A 13905-nucleotide genomic window follows, 5' to 3' on the forward strand; every position below is an offset into this window, starting at 1 on the left:
CATCTCTAAGCCTTTTCTTATCATCCCCTCCTCCATGAGAAGCAAGGGTCCATACTGGGGTGGGTGTGCTAGAGGGGAGTCAGGGGTGCTGAGGGCCCTGCACATATGTCCTCTTTGGCCTCTTTCCCTCTAGGGGAGCTTGCCTTGGGGATTTTGGCTTGGCTTTTTCTTTTTTTGAATCAGAGTCTCACTGTTTCACCCAGGTCACCAAGGCTGGAGTGCAGCGGCACGATCTCGGCTCTCTGCAACCTCTGTCTCCTGGCTTCAAGCAATTCACCTGTCTCAGCCTCCGTAGTAGCTGGGATTACAGCCACATCCCACCACGCCCAGATAATTTTTATATTTTTAGCAGAGACAGGGTTTCACCATGTTGGCCAGGCTGGTCTCGAACTCCTGACCTCAAGTAGTCTGCCTGCTTCGGCCTTCCGAAGTGCTGGGATTACAGGTGTGAGCCACCGCGCCTGGCCTCGGCATTTTCGTTCATACCCGGGATTCAGCCCATGTGATCCACCAGACTCTGAAGAGCCAGTTCGGACTGTTACAAACTTTGAATCCTTGCCAGGAAAGTAAGTTTTCCCAGGCCTGAGAGTGGCAGGCCCCAAGGGCAGGAACCGCCTACCTGCTCACCCAAGGGTGTGTCTCACAGGCCCAGGCAAGAAGGAACGTTGCCCCAGGATGAGACGTGATATCCAGTTCCCCATCCAGTTCCGCCCTCAGAGTCTCAGGCCCTGGATGTCAGGTGAGGGCAGTCTTGCTTGGTCACAGTGGATGGCCCTGTGATGCCATGGAGAAAGCCCCTTCACGCCAACACCTTTCCCACCAAAGGGATGTCTGTGCAGACTCTGGTTGCAAGCAATAAAATTAAGCTGAGGCAGGAGAATCGCTTGAACCGGGGAGGTGGTGGTTGCAGTGAGCCAAGATCACATCACTGCACTTCAGCCTGGGCGACGGAGGGAGACTCCGTCTCAGAAAAAAAAAAAAAAAAGAATTAAGCTAAGGGTCATTTACTGGATGGGTAAAGTAAAAGGTGGGGGCTGTAGGGGCAAATGCTGTGGGGTTGGGGTGTGCACCTCTGATGGGTGTCCTTGGAGACACATTCTACCCCACGTCTCAGAGTTCCCAAAGGGAACATCCAATCGACTGAGGCTCCCTGGTGAACGAGATTCTGGCCCTCCAGCTTTTATAGCTGAAGCCAGCTCCTGGCTCTCCCCTCCCATCAAGGCTGTGCCCAATGGAGGCGGGGGAATTCCCCTAAAGTAAGTTGGGGAGATGGATACCAGACAGTCAAACTTAACCAATGCCCATGCCCGCCCAAATGCACCCCAGAGAGTCACTTCTCTGGGTGAAGCATTGCCCTGTCTCTCTGAGACCACTGATGCTGGCAAACTCTCCCAGGCTGGGAGAACCAAGCTTATTGACCTCCTGGTGTAGGTTCTGGCTTAGCCTTGCCCAGGTTTGAGGGGGTACGCCCACCCCAGGATGGAAATGATATTTTGGACAGGCCCAGGTGGCTGGTGATGGGGTGCAGGTCTGTACCCCAGCTTTGTGAGGCTGTCTCTGGAATCCCCAGGGGACCAGACCACTGAGTCCTTCATATCACCTAGGCCTGGGTGACAACAACAGCTTCCCAGCCTTGTCTCTGCTTCCTCCCATGCGGACTCAAGAATCCCCAAGTCTGTCCAGCAGAGGCAGAGGCTCAGAGGAGGGAGGGGCTCTGACCCCTGAAAAGCAGCCAACCCTTCCATCCCAACCTAGCCTCCCACTCCCTGCACAGAAGAGTTGTGGGTTTCTGCAGGGAGGGATAATCTGTGTCTGTGGAGGGTGGAGGGGGCCAGAAAGGATGGCTGATAAGGGTGAGGGGAACTAGGGCCAGCCTCGCTGACTTCACAGCTTTACCCAGGGCAGGAGGTGGATATGGTGCTTCGGCCAGCCAGGGATGGCCCCAGGGATTACCCTGAAAAGGTGGCTCTTGCAGCACCATTTGCAATAGCAAAGACATGGAATCAACCTAAATGCCCATCAGTGTCAGACTGGATGAAGAAAATGTGGTCCATATATACCAGGGAATATTATGCAGCCATAAAAAAGAACAAGACCATGCCTTTTGCGGGAGCATGAATGGAGCTGGAGGCCATCATCCTTAGCAAACTAAAGCAGGGACAGAAAACCAAATACTGCATGTTTTCACTTCTAAGTGGGAGCTAAATGAGAAGAACTTATGAACACAAAGAAGGAAATAACAGACACTGGGACCTACTTGAGAGGGGAGGAGGGAGAGAAGCAAAAAATATAACTATTGGAAACTGAGCTTCATACATGGGTGATGAAATAATATTTACAACAAACCCCCATGACACGTGTTTACCTATGTAACAGACCTTCACATGTACCCCTCAAACCTAAAATTAAGAAAAAAGAAAAGAAATCTGGAAAGAAGGGAAAAAAACGTGGTTTAGTAGGTATTGTGATGCCACAAATGGAACCAGGTAAGCATCCCATGGGGACACACAGGTGTGTGATTCATGTTCTCCCCCCAACCTCCACTCCTCACAGGGCTCTGAGCAGAATTGCTCAGCCACATCTGCAGACAGGCATTCTGAGAGCCCTCAAATGCCTGCACCACCTCCACCCCACCCTGACTCCTGCTTCCACCATCACCCCTGACCCCCTCCAACCCCTTAAGCTGTATTTGTCTTTAGATTAGTTCCATTCTCCCAGGGTGTAAGGAAGAGATGCACAGGGCCTTTAGTGACAGGACATACTCTATTTGCGGTGTGCTGAGTATTTTCTAGACCCACTCTCCACCCTCCTCCCACCACCCAGAGAGAGGGAGGGAGCGGTAGGGCTAGCATCTGTTTGGGTTCAGCCAATGAGCGCATTGGCAGGAGATGGGAGAGAAGAGGAGGTCACAGAATGGAGAGGAGGTCACCGAATGGACTCCCTCTTCACCAAGTTGAGTGGCAACCTGAGAGTCACAGCTCCCATTGGGACATCCTCTCCTGCAGCTACTTTCTCTGGGTTCCAGGGGTAGCCATGCCTGGGCCTGGCAATTGCTCCCCAGTGTTGCAGGCCTGGGAGTCTTTGCATCTTTTGTTCATTTCTTTTCATCCTTCCTGCTCCTTTGTAAACAACCCCTTTATTAAATTTTCCCCAATGACTCATTGATCTTCTGCAAAGACTCTTCCTGGTTTAGGAAGAAACTCCACAGGCTGAGTCTCAGGGTGTGCAGGGTCCTATGTCCCACTAGGGAACCTGAAGGTGGCCAGATTCTCCTCCCCACTGCCAGCCAGTGGACTTCCTGAGACTTTGAATCCTAAGCTGGAGGTAAAGAATTCAATGAATAGTTTAGAACTCATTCACAGTACCAGTGGCCAATGGCAGTGGTGTGGGCATCTGGGGACAGCGGAAGCAGTGGTGATAGCTGTGCAAACTGCTGCAGCCCAGCCGGGTTGCTCCTGTGACATGACCTGCTACCTGACCACTCACAGCAACCACCCATTTTCTGAGCCTAGTTCTCCATCCTTCTAGTTGACTCCATGGATCCCCAGTATCCTTCCAATGAATTTGTTTTACCTAATTTAGCTAGAATCCATTTCTGTTGCTTGTGTCCAAGGAACCCTGACTGATAGAGTTTGTTTTCAGGATTCAAAGGGAGGTGGGTATCATTGGGAGCCCTGTCAGCAGATGTTCAGCCTCTCTGGGTCCCTAGAGGACTGAGATATATAGCAGTTCCCATGGAAAAGCAGGCATGTGGTTTGGTTTAATTGTCCTCATGGCTACTATTCAGGGTGGGTTTTTTAGTATTCTCATGATGCAGCTCCAGTTATATCACGAGCTCTGGCAGCCCTGTTAGCCCCTCAGGTCTCTCAGAAGAGAGGATCTGAGTGGTTCACTTTGCCTTCACCATTCACATCGGGCAGTGTCGGGACAGCCCCCTCCAGAAGAGTTAGCCTCCTGCTTGTCCAGCCCACCCATCAAAGCTCTATCTGCTGTGGCCAAGATGTGATCGTGTGAATGAATGAATGAATGAATGAGTAAATGGGTTTTGTTTTGTTTGTTTGTTTGAGACAGAGTCTCACTCTTGCCGCCCAGTCTAGAGTACAATGGTGCGATCCCGGCTCACTGCAACCTCCGCCTCCTGGGTTCAAGCAATTCTTCTGCCTCAGCCTCCTGAGTAGCTGGGATTACAGACTCGCGCCACCACACCCTGCTAATTTTTGTATTTTTAGCAGAGACTGGGTTTCGCCATATTGGCCAGGCTGGTCTCAAACTCCTAACCCCAGGTGATCCACCCACCTTGGCCTCACAAAGTGCTGGGATTACAGGCTTGAGCCACAACGCCCGGATTGTTTTTGTTTTTATTAAGGCCAATTGCTGTGACTTTATTTTAATGGGTTTTCAGACTCACTTTCTGTGGAGCTCTTTAGATGACGCTGTGTCACTAGTCAACCATCTTCACTGTGGAGGCCTACTCACTATGATTTTGCTTTGTAGATCACAAGGATTCATTCAAATTGTCTTTGCTTCCATTCCTTCATAGTATGTTGCATGGTGTGAAAGTATATCTCTCCTTCTCTAGTACATTGTATTCAAACAGGTTGCTGCTGCTTCTCCATTGTCATTTATCTTTTCATTATCTTATTCCTCTTAGCACAGTCAGCACATAACATATTATCTTCAACGCATAGGGATGGGAAAATGCAGGCAGGTAACAAGAAGAGACAAATCATCCTCCTATCGGTGGTAGGCACCCAGGCCTGACCTGCATGAAACTGCAGGTGTACCCAACCCTTTGTGTCTGCCGAGATAATTCTGCCATGGACCACACGACACCCAACACCAGACGCTTATATCAAAAAGGCCTCAACAGAAGCTGAAATAGAACATGAATTCACAGCCTTAGGCTGAACAGCTCTCACAGCAATTCTTGCCCATGATGCCAACACGGCTTCCTGAGCTGAAGTTATCACTTCAAATGTTCAAATGTATTAGTCTCTTCTGCTTTCTCATCCATCTCAAGACTTTTCTGAAGCCTTGCTCCCTCGGTCGCTGCCTTGCGTTTCCTCGACCATGGCTGTAATCTGGTGTCCTGTGACATTTCAGGAATATCTTGCTGTTGTTCAGGGTACGCGTGTCTATGGAGTCTCAGATAAACTATTTTTTTTTTTTAGATGGAGTCTTGCTCTGTCACCCAGGCTGGAGTACAGTGGCATGATCTTGGCTCACTGTAGCCTCTGCCGGGTTCAAGTGATCCTCCTGCGTCGGCCTCCCGAGTAGCTGGGACTCCAGGTGCACACCACCATGCCTGGCTAGTTTTTTGTTTCTTGTTTTTTTGTATTTTTAGTAGAGATGGGGTTTCACCATGTTGACCAGGCTGGTCTTGAGCTCCTGACCTCAGCCTCAGCCTCCCAAAGCACTGGGATTACAGGCATTAGCCACCATGCCTGGCCCTCAGATAAACTTCTATTTTCTTGCCATTAGGAGTCAAACCTCGTTGTTGACACCAGTTCCACCAAGTTGTGTCTCCTGACACAACTTATTAAGGGGAGGCAAAATGGTCGGCAAGGGAAAGACTGGTATTTTGCATCTAGCTTTTGTGGAGCTGTGAATTGTTTATTTGTTTGAGGTAGATGAACTTTATTATGTTTCTTAGATTTCTCCGGTTTGATATCAGAAGTTGAAGGAACACTTGTTCTATATTTGGATCATCTTTAACTGGCACCAGTGTCAAAAATCATACTTTCCTCATCATCTATTTCCCCCTCAAAGAAATTATTCTTGCTGCTATCAAAATTTGAGTCTGACATTTTCAGCAACATCCCTGTCTTGACCATTTGGTGATAAGTTTTTTAAAAAATTAAGCCAGGCGCGGTGACTCACGCCTGTAATTCCAGCACTTTGGGAAGCTCAGGTGGGTGGATCGCTTGAGTCTGGGAGTTTGAGACCAGCCTGGGAAACGTGGTGAGACCCCCATGTCTACCAAATAATCTGGCTTTTTTTCTTTTGAGACAGGGTCTTGCTCTGCCACCCTGGATGGAGTGCAGTGGCACGATCGCAGCTCCCTGTACCTTCGACCTTCTAGACTCAAGTGATCGACCCACCTCAGCCTCCTGAATAGCTGGGGCTAGAGGTGCATGCCACCGTGCCCAGCTAATTTATTCTTTTTTTATTTTTGTAGAGACGTTGTTTTGCCATGTTGCCCAGGCTGGTCTCAAACTCCTGGGCTCAAGCGATCTGCCCTCCTCTGCCTCACAAAATGTTGTGATTACAGGCATGAGCCACTGTGCCCAGGCAAGTGAATGTTTTTCTCCTACTCCCCTGGCCCGGCTAAATCACATTCTTCTCCCAAAGCATCCATACCTCTGTCTTAGCCTGTCTCACGCCCAGCCTATCCCAGAGTCAGCATGAAATGGGTCCTTCTCCTGGAGATAGAAATCTTTAGCCCCCATGTGGCTTTCTGTCCCAGCCCAGCAGCTGCATCTTGCAGTGGTAAATAATTGCTCCCTGAATTCAACAGAGACTTAAATAAGATCTCCAGCAAGGGAATTGAGTCTTATTTATCTATTATCTTACCTTTCTGTGGGCAGTACAATGGTTTACATACTGAAGGGGGTCCCATAAGTGCTCATCAAATTACGTAGATAACATTTATGGATCGCCTACTGATTGTCAGACACCAAACCTGGCCCACACTTACTGAGGACTTGATATGCTCCAGGGACAGTGCTAGCCACATTCAACCTCACCACAACCCTATGGGGTAGGTCCTATTATTGTCCCCACATTGCAGTTAAGAAATGTGAGGCACAGAGAGACGACGTAATTCTCCCAACTAATGGAGCTATGGGTCTAGCCAGGCAGCCTGGCTCCAGAGCTGACGCCCTTAACTGCTTTACCAGGCTGTTTCATGATGGTGTGCTTGACACTGAAGCTTCTGGAAATTAAACAAGGCATTCCAATAAGAGCCACATCAAAAAAAATGTGAATGACTGTAAATTAATCTTTCCAACAGACATCCACAATAATCATGCCCCACCCAGCCCCAAGGAAGATGGGGCTCAGGACTGGGGGTGATGGATGGAACAGGATGCCACTTCACACATGACTTGGAAAAGAAGTCGTGAGTTGAATGATCGTGTTTGTCAGACCTGGCAAAAACATTTTGTACCTATCCCTTGAGAGGTTTGGCAGCTGCAATTTCCCAAAACAGAGTTATGAAAGAGCAACGGCTGGGTGCATTTGTGACTCTGGTACCGGGGCTTCTGGACCAAATCTCAAACAGGGCGGTGCCCACATCACACTCCTGCCCATGCCTTATGAGGTCCCTGCCAGATTCTCTCCCCAGAGAATGGCACCTCAGACACCAGCCCAACCTCAATGAGGTGGTGTTTCCCTAGCATGAGCCCTCAAGGAGGCTCAGATCTGCCCTCTGAGCTTGGTTTGGTCTCCATGAAGACACTTGCCACACTGCTTGGTGAGGCTTGCCAGCCTTTCCCTCCACAGCCAGCCAGAAGCTGGGCACCTCCAGGTTCCCTCAGCCACCAGGACAGGCAGCCACATGTTGGAGAGTTGCTCCAAATACCAGCTGGGATGGAAAATACCTCCTGGTCCTGAGACCAGAGAGGAACTGGCAGAGGCCATTTTATTTCACCAAATAATTCCGTGTGACTGCTTCAGTGGGTTGCAACCCTAGGTACTTACTAAAAAGTAAAAGGTAGGTTCCCTGGGCCTGCTTAGCCCTAAACAAATCAGAAATGGGGCTGCAGGGGTGGGGGAAGTGGAATACCAGCTTGAGCACTTTTCCAGCCTCTCCAAGTGGTTCAGCTGTGCTGAGTGAGGCCGTCCTTCAGATTAATGAGGCATGTGGCCTCTGCCCTCCCCTCTCCAAAGGGAACATGGGCTTCTCCCCTCACACAATCACACACCCGCCTTCTGAGTGCCAGGCTGTTCCCCACTTCCGGACCTTTGCTGGAGCTGTGCCCTCTGCAGGAATGCAGCTCTCAGATCCCAGTGGAAAGAGTTCTTCATTCAGGCTCACCTCAAGTGCATTCAGTCACAGCACCTTCTCCTTTACAAGATTCCTTATTCTATCATTCTCTCTCTCCCCAGCAGTCCATAAGCTCCCTGTTCCCCTCACTACTGAGAACCCCATGCCTCACTGTGTATGCAGTAGGTGCACCATAGGTGGCCGGTGAGTATAGGCCGTGTCACAGCTACACAAAAAGGGCAGCTACTACCTGTTAACTGTTGCTAGAGGGTGGTAGAATAAACCCCCTAGTTTAACACAGTTCACAAAGGAGAGCCAAGGCCAGGCAGGACTGCAGGAACCTTGCACACAGACCCCCACTGCCATGGTCCCCTGTCTGAAATGCCCCACAATCTGGGTTTCCTACAACCCAACTGGAACCAAGTGCCATATACCCAACGACAAATGAGGCGCCCGGAGCCAGAATCGTCTAGATGAATTTATTGCCATTCACATATTTCATAGAAAAAAAGATGTAGCAAACGGGTCAGGGATGTACCAAAAAAAAAAAAAATCCAGGTTTATACAGGTTGCTCTATTTACATCTGAGAGCAGGGCTGTCCTAGCATCAGGCACAGCAGCTGCACTTGTCCGATGTCCCTTTGCAGATGCAGCCCTGGGCACACTTGGCACAGCCCACAGGGCAGCAGGAGCAGCAGCCTGGGGAAGAAGGGGAGAGTGAGAGGTCAGAGCAGACTCCATCAGGCACCTCCCTGCCCCAACAGAGGCCTGGCTCAAGCCCTGCCTCCAGCCCCAGAGGACCATCATTTCAGGATGGCATGGCTTTGTCAGGAGAGAACTGGTGGATCTCTGGGATAAGGGTTTTATATGAAAAAGCTGCCCAGCCCCACCTGAGTCCGGGACAGGACAGAAGACTGGACAGGTATGGGAACAAAAGGAGGCCAGTTCCTCAAAACCTACACTTAAATGAAGAAAATCTTCATAATCAGACAGGGGGCAAACCCTTGACACAGCAGTTCTGGGGAAGGCCAGGGAAGCTCTGGGCTGCCTCTGCAGGAAAGGGCTGGATCATCAGGTTCCAAATCACCCGGGGTCTCCAAGATCCAGGGCCTTAAGCGCTTCAGGACCCAGAAAGGTTAAGAAGGCTGCATCAGGAGGCAGGAGACCTAGATTCACATTCCAGCTTTGTTCCCAACACTACCTGGTAACCTCTCTGGGCCTTGGTTTCTAGTTTGGTAATAAGAGACTGGGATTCACCCATTTTTAAGGCACTTTGAGGTCTGATTCTGAATCAGGTATTGAGGGAGGGGTTTGGGGAAGCTGGTCATAGGCCTGCCCCTGCCTGCAGAACTCTGGGTTCCCTGCTCTAACTTGGCCCATCCCCCAGATTCCCATGGAAGGCCCCGCACTCACTCTTCTTGCAGGAGGTGCATTTGCACTCTTTGCATTTGCAGGAGCTGGCACAGGCACAGGAACCATCTGCAAGGAAGAGAAAAAGGCAGTGAGCGGTGAGTGAGATGCGGAAGGTACAGCAGCTGGTCAATAACGCTTCAGTCCCCGCTCCTCTGTGCTGCAGGACCAGCCCTCAGAGCTCCTTTCCCACTCAGGGGAGAGGGCGAGAACCCCATCTCCTCTCCCTTCATTCTGGGAAGGGCAAGTGTCCTCTTGCTTTTACCCCACAAGCAAGGTCCCAGGCTCCAGACACAGCCCAGGAAGCCTAAGAAGCGGGGAGGCCAGGACCTTCTGTTCTGAACTCCGAAGAGGCAACAGTCCCCCGCGTTCCCATCCACTCTGGCTGCTCAGAGCCTGGTCAGGGCACTGGGGCTCAGCCAGCAGCGCCCTGACCAACTGGGTGACATGGAGCAGGACAACCTTGGGCCTCAGTACCTTCAACTCTGACTTAGAGGCACAGGGAGGAGGGAAGTGGTCTCAGAGACGTGATCGGGAAGAAAGCACCTAACGAAATAAAGGAGCCCCTTCAGCTCAGAACTTAAAATGCGACTTCTTCAAACCCAGGAATAGTCTGTACTGTGGCTGGGAAACGCGCATCCCAAGGCGTGGAGCCAGGTGTCCCTTACCAGGCAAGCAGGAGCAGTTGGGGTCCATTTCGAGGCAAGGAGAAGCAGGAGTTCCCAATGAAGAGGCAAACACGCAGCGGGACAGACGAAAGGGGTGTGGAACCCAGGGGCCGGCGGCTCCCTTTATAGCACGGGAAGCGGGCCGGGCGCAGAGGCCCCGCCCAGTCCTTGCACCCGCCCCCGCTGAGTCTGCACCGCCAGCAATCCTGGGCCGGGTGCACCACCCCGTGAGCCCAGAGCCGGGCGCACCGCCGGGCCCGAACTTTTGACCCAGCTTATTGTGAATCTGGCGGTACGTGGCGTCCCTGGCGTCCTGCCTGCCCTTCCCAATTTCCCTGGCATTGCCTGCTTCTCCCTTTCCTAGAAGTGCCAGGAAACTTGGAATCCCAGCCGTCTACACACCCCCAGCCCCCGCTCCACTGTGTGTAGCTTTGCATTTCCCAGAGCCCCTGGATCACGTCCCTGGATCGGCAGGAGAGGGGAGCATAGCGAGGGAGCAGTGTGCAAATGAGAGGCCAAGGATATGACACTCGGATTTCCTGCATTGCCGGTCCCTGTCCCCGTCCCCGCCTCGGTCTGTTGGCCACATTTCTCTTATGTTTAGGGACAGAACAGACTCAGGGCTCTGCCCCCGTGCTTCCATTCTCCACTCTTGAGAGGCTGAATGGGCATATTTGCCCGGGTCCTCCTTTGCATAAAACTCTCCAGGTCTCCCCACAGCCTAGCCGGGCACCCCACTACAGAATGACAGTGTGGAAAATGTGGGATGCCCCCAGAAAAGGGATTATTTTAGGTGATATGCGGGTTCTGGGTTAAATTTAAATGCAAGAAACATGGTTATTTTTCCTTCCATATTCCTATTACTCTACATAACATTAATCTGTGTTAGGCCCTGTTTAGTCACTTTGCATCTTTGAACCCTCACAGCAACCCTAAAGGGATATGCATTCTATTTATGAACCCATATTCCTAATCTGAACAACGACAATACAAGGAGCTCGAGCCACCAGCCCAGGGTCAGAGGGCTGCGAAGTGGCACTGCTAGGTCTGAATCCGGTCAGCGTCCCAAGAGAGACAGGGCAATAATGAAGCTTCCCTTTGGCCTAGGTATATTTATCTCTCTACTGTTTGAAATCTTTAAACAAAACCAAGCATCAAGGTCAGTCCTGGAAGCAAAACAGAGATGCAGAGGGAATATGAATAAGCATAATTTGATGGCAACCTTCTACGTCTGGAAGTTAAACTAATTCTTTTTTCAGTAGTGGTAAGGAGTTTGCTTTTCATCTAAATATCTCTAAGCAAATAGGAATCATTTGAAAGAAAAAGTTAACTCACATATTGGTGCAGGTAGTAGCAGAACTGGCAGGCATCCTTCCGTTTCTGTCATGGGGACAGGGACTGTCTTGCTCATGGCTTTATATTGCTGGTGTGAATCCCTATTTTGTGGGAAGAGTGCAGGACCCTGTCCGGACCACAGGTCAATGCTCATGTGGCTGATGAGAAAGACAGAGGACACACAGGAATACTAGGCCTGGCTTTTCTGTCTGGAGTAAAAATGTCAACTATGCCATTATTTGAGATGTTTGGGCTGTCATAACCAGATACCTTAGACTGGGTAACTTAAAACAGCAGAAATATATTTCTCTCAGTTCTGGAGGCATGGAAGTCCAAGGTCAAGGCACCAGCATATTTGGAGTCTTGTGAGGGCCCTGTTCCTCATGGATGTCTCCTTCTTGCTGGGGACTTCACATGGTGGAAAGGGTTAAACAAGCTCCCTCAGGCCTTTCTTATTAATCCCATTCATAAACACTAGGTCCTCTTATTTCAGTCACCTCCCAAATGCACCATCTCAATACCAACACACTGAAAATTAGATTTGCACATATGAATACTGGAGGCACACAAGCAGTTAGGCCATACCAACCACGAATAAAAATAACAAAATAATAGTTAATATTATAGATGATTTGCCATGTGCAAGGCACCATTCTAATTTCTTTATACCTATTAAATCCTGTATTTCTACAAGTCAGACCCCATTACAGTCATATGCTGCTTAGTGATGGGAATACATTCTGAGAAATGCATTGTTAGGTGATTTCATGGTTGTGCAAACAGTGTAAAGTGTATAATAACAAACCTAGATATGATGGCCTACCACAGACCTAGGCTATGTGGCTTATTGCTCCTAAGCTTCAAACCTATACAGCATGCTACTCTGCTGAATACTGAAGGCAATTATAACACAGTGGTATTTGTGTATCTAGACATAGCTAAACATAGAAAGATACAGTATAATTACCTTATAACCTCATAGGACCACCGTCCTATATGTAGTCCATCTATAACTAAAATGTCCTTATACAGCACATGATGTATTATTATATTCTGCCACTTTTACAGGGCAGGAAACTGAGCCACAGAGAGGTTGTTTCACCCAGGTATACAGGATAATACATCTGGGATTGGCACTCATACAGGCTGACCATAGGATAATTCCCTCAACCACAACCCTATGTCACCCTGTCATGTGACACATGAGAACACTAACTCTGTCACAGAGGCACAGGGGGAAGAGCACTGAGCTGGCAATCAGAGCCTCTGCATAGCTGTATGTCCTCTCTGGGCTTCAGTTCCGCAGCTATCAAGTCAGGGGCACAATTGGGCTAACTAACCATGGGCCCTTCCAGCTCTGGAATGTGAGGGGCTGGGCTTAGAATCCATGGACAACATGATCTTCCACTACGGCGAGGGCATGAGGACACCCACAGCATAGATTCATTCATGCCTCTACTTCTGAACTGTGTGACCTTGAAGATTGCTTAACTCCTCTAGAAGACAGTACAACTCCTCTAGAAGACACCACCATCTCACCAAACCCTGCACATTCACTGTGTCCCTGGTTTGTGTGAAGATCAAATGACCTGAAAGGTGGGAAAGGCTTGTTCTCTGTCTGAATGCTGGAGCAGTGTCTGATCCTGGAGAGCTGGTGCAGGAGGTCATCCACATGCCCTTGAGACCAGAACAGCAAGACTCCAAACCCATCTCCAACTTCAGTCCACTTAACACTTGCAGGCAGATGGGCCTTTTCCAAGGAGCTTGACGGGAGCTAACAGGATTGTCTGTCTAGAAAGTCCACATGGAGAAATGATCATAATAACACTGTTCAGTAAGCCCTAGGCCACTAGTACCAGGCCACTGTCCCATTTAATCCCTACATGGAAATATAATCTGCTGTATACAGATGAGGAAATGGAGGCTCAGAGAGGTTAAGCGACTTGTGCAGGCCACACAGCCCATAAGGAGTGAAGTGGGCTGTGAACCCAGCTGTGTGACACCAAAGCCTGCACTTGGCCCAGGCTCCCTTCTGAAATTCCCTCTTCACAAAGAGCACCTGCAGCCCATCTAGGGCTTGACTCCTGGGCCACCTGTCTCATCTTCCCTGTGATTGAACCTCAAATAACAATTCCCTGAGCAGATAGCTGGAGGGACCAGCTGTTGGTAGCAATGATCAGTCCTCATCCTTCTCGGTGCACACTACACCCCTTCAAACTACAGAATATGCCATCACCCCTGCAGAGGCCGAGTCAAATACTTCACCTGGGAGCCCCAGTTGCTATCTCTAGTCAGCTTGCCAGGACAATGCCGGACACTTCGCTCCACCTCCCTATTCACTGTGCTGGCCTGGAGTAACCAAGGGCTGGAATTTGAAGGAGGAGACTGCAGCCTGACCTTGGGAGAAACTTCCAAAGATTCAGAGCCGAGTCAGAACAAGGAGCTCTCAGGGGTAGCGAGAGTTCCATGAGTGACATGGGGCAGTTCAGGACGGATAGTTCCTTT

The 13905-nt window shown here is 49.9% G+C and overlaps 1 protein-coding gene and 1 pseudogene across 1 annotated transcript; both read right to left on the reverse strand.

Annotated features, from left to right (window-relative positions):
• Positions 1–4589: 4589 nt before the first annotated feature.
• On the reverse strand, positions 4590–5807 carry LOC105533461 (annotated as a pseudogene).
• A 2647-nt stretch (positions 5808–8454) lies between these two features.
• On the reverse strand, positions 8455–10203 carry LOC105533431 (metallothionein-1X). Its single transcript, XM_011971897.1, has 3 exons — positions 10066–10203; positions 9401–9466; positions 8455–8686 (listed from the first exon to the last, which is right to left on the reverse strand). Exons 1-3 carry the CDS (start codon positions 10091–10093, stop codon positions 8595–8597), a joined length of 186 nt encoding a protein of 61 aa, XP_011827287.1. The 5' UTR covers positions 10094–10203; the 3' UTR covers positions 8455–8594.
• Between the last annotated feature and the right edge of the window lie 3702 nt (positions 10204–13905).

This window comes from Mandrillus leucophaeus, unplaced genomic scaffold (genome assembly GCF_000951045.1).
Source record: "Mandrillus leucophaeus isolate KB7577 unplaced genomic scaffold, Mleu.le_1.0 Scaffold125, whole genome shotgun sequence".
NCBI lineage: Eukaryota > Metazoa > Chordata > Mammalia > Primates > Cercopithecidae > Mandrillus > Mandrillus leucophaeus.

What these genes read in the sequence shown, in the direction of transcription:
- LOC105533431 (XM_011971897.1), bottom strand. Translation starts at nt 10,093, where the DNA reads ATGGACCCCAACTGCTCCTGCTTGCCTG. An exon ending in CAACTGCTCCTGCTTGCCTG is followed by an intron (nt 9,467 to 10,065) that starts GTAAGGGACACC and finishes TCTTCCTTGCAG; the next exon opens with ATGGTTCCTGTGCCTGTGCC. An exon ending in ATGCACCTCCTGCAAGAAGA is followed by an intron (nt 8,687 to 9,400) that starts GTGAGTGCGGGG and finishes CTTCTTCCCCAG; the next exon opens with GCTGCTGCTCCTGCTGCCCT.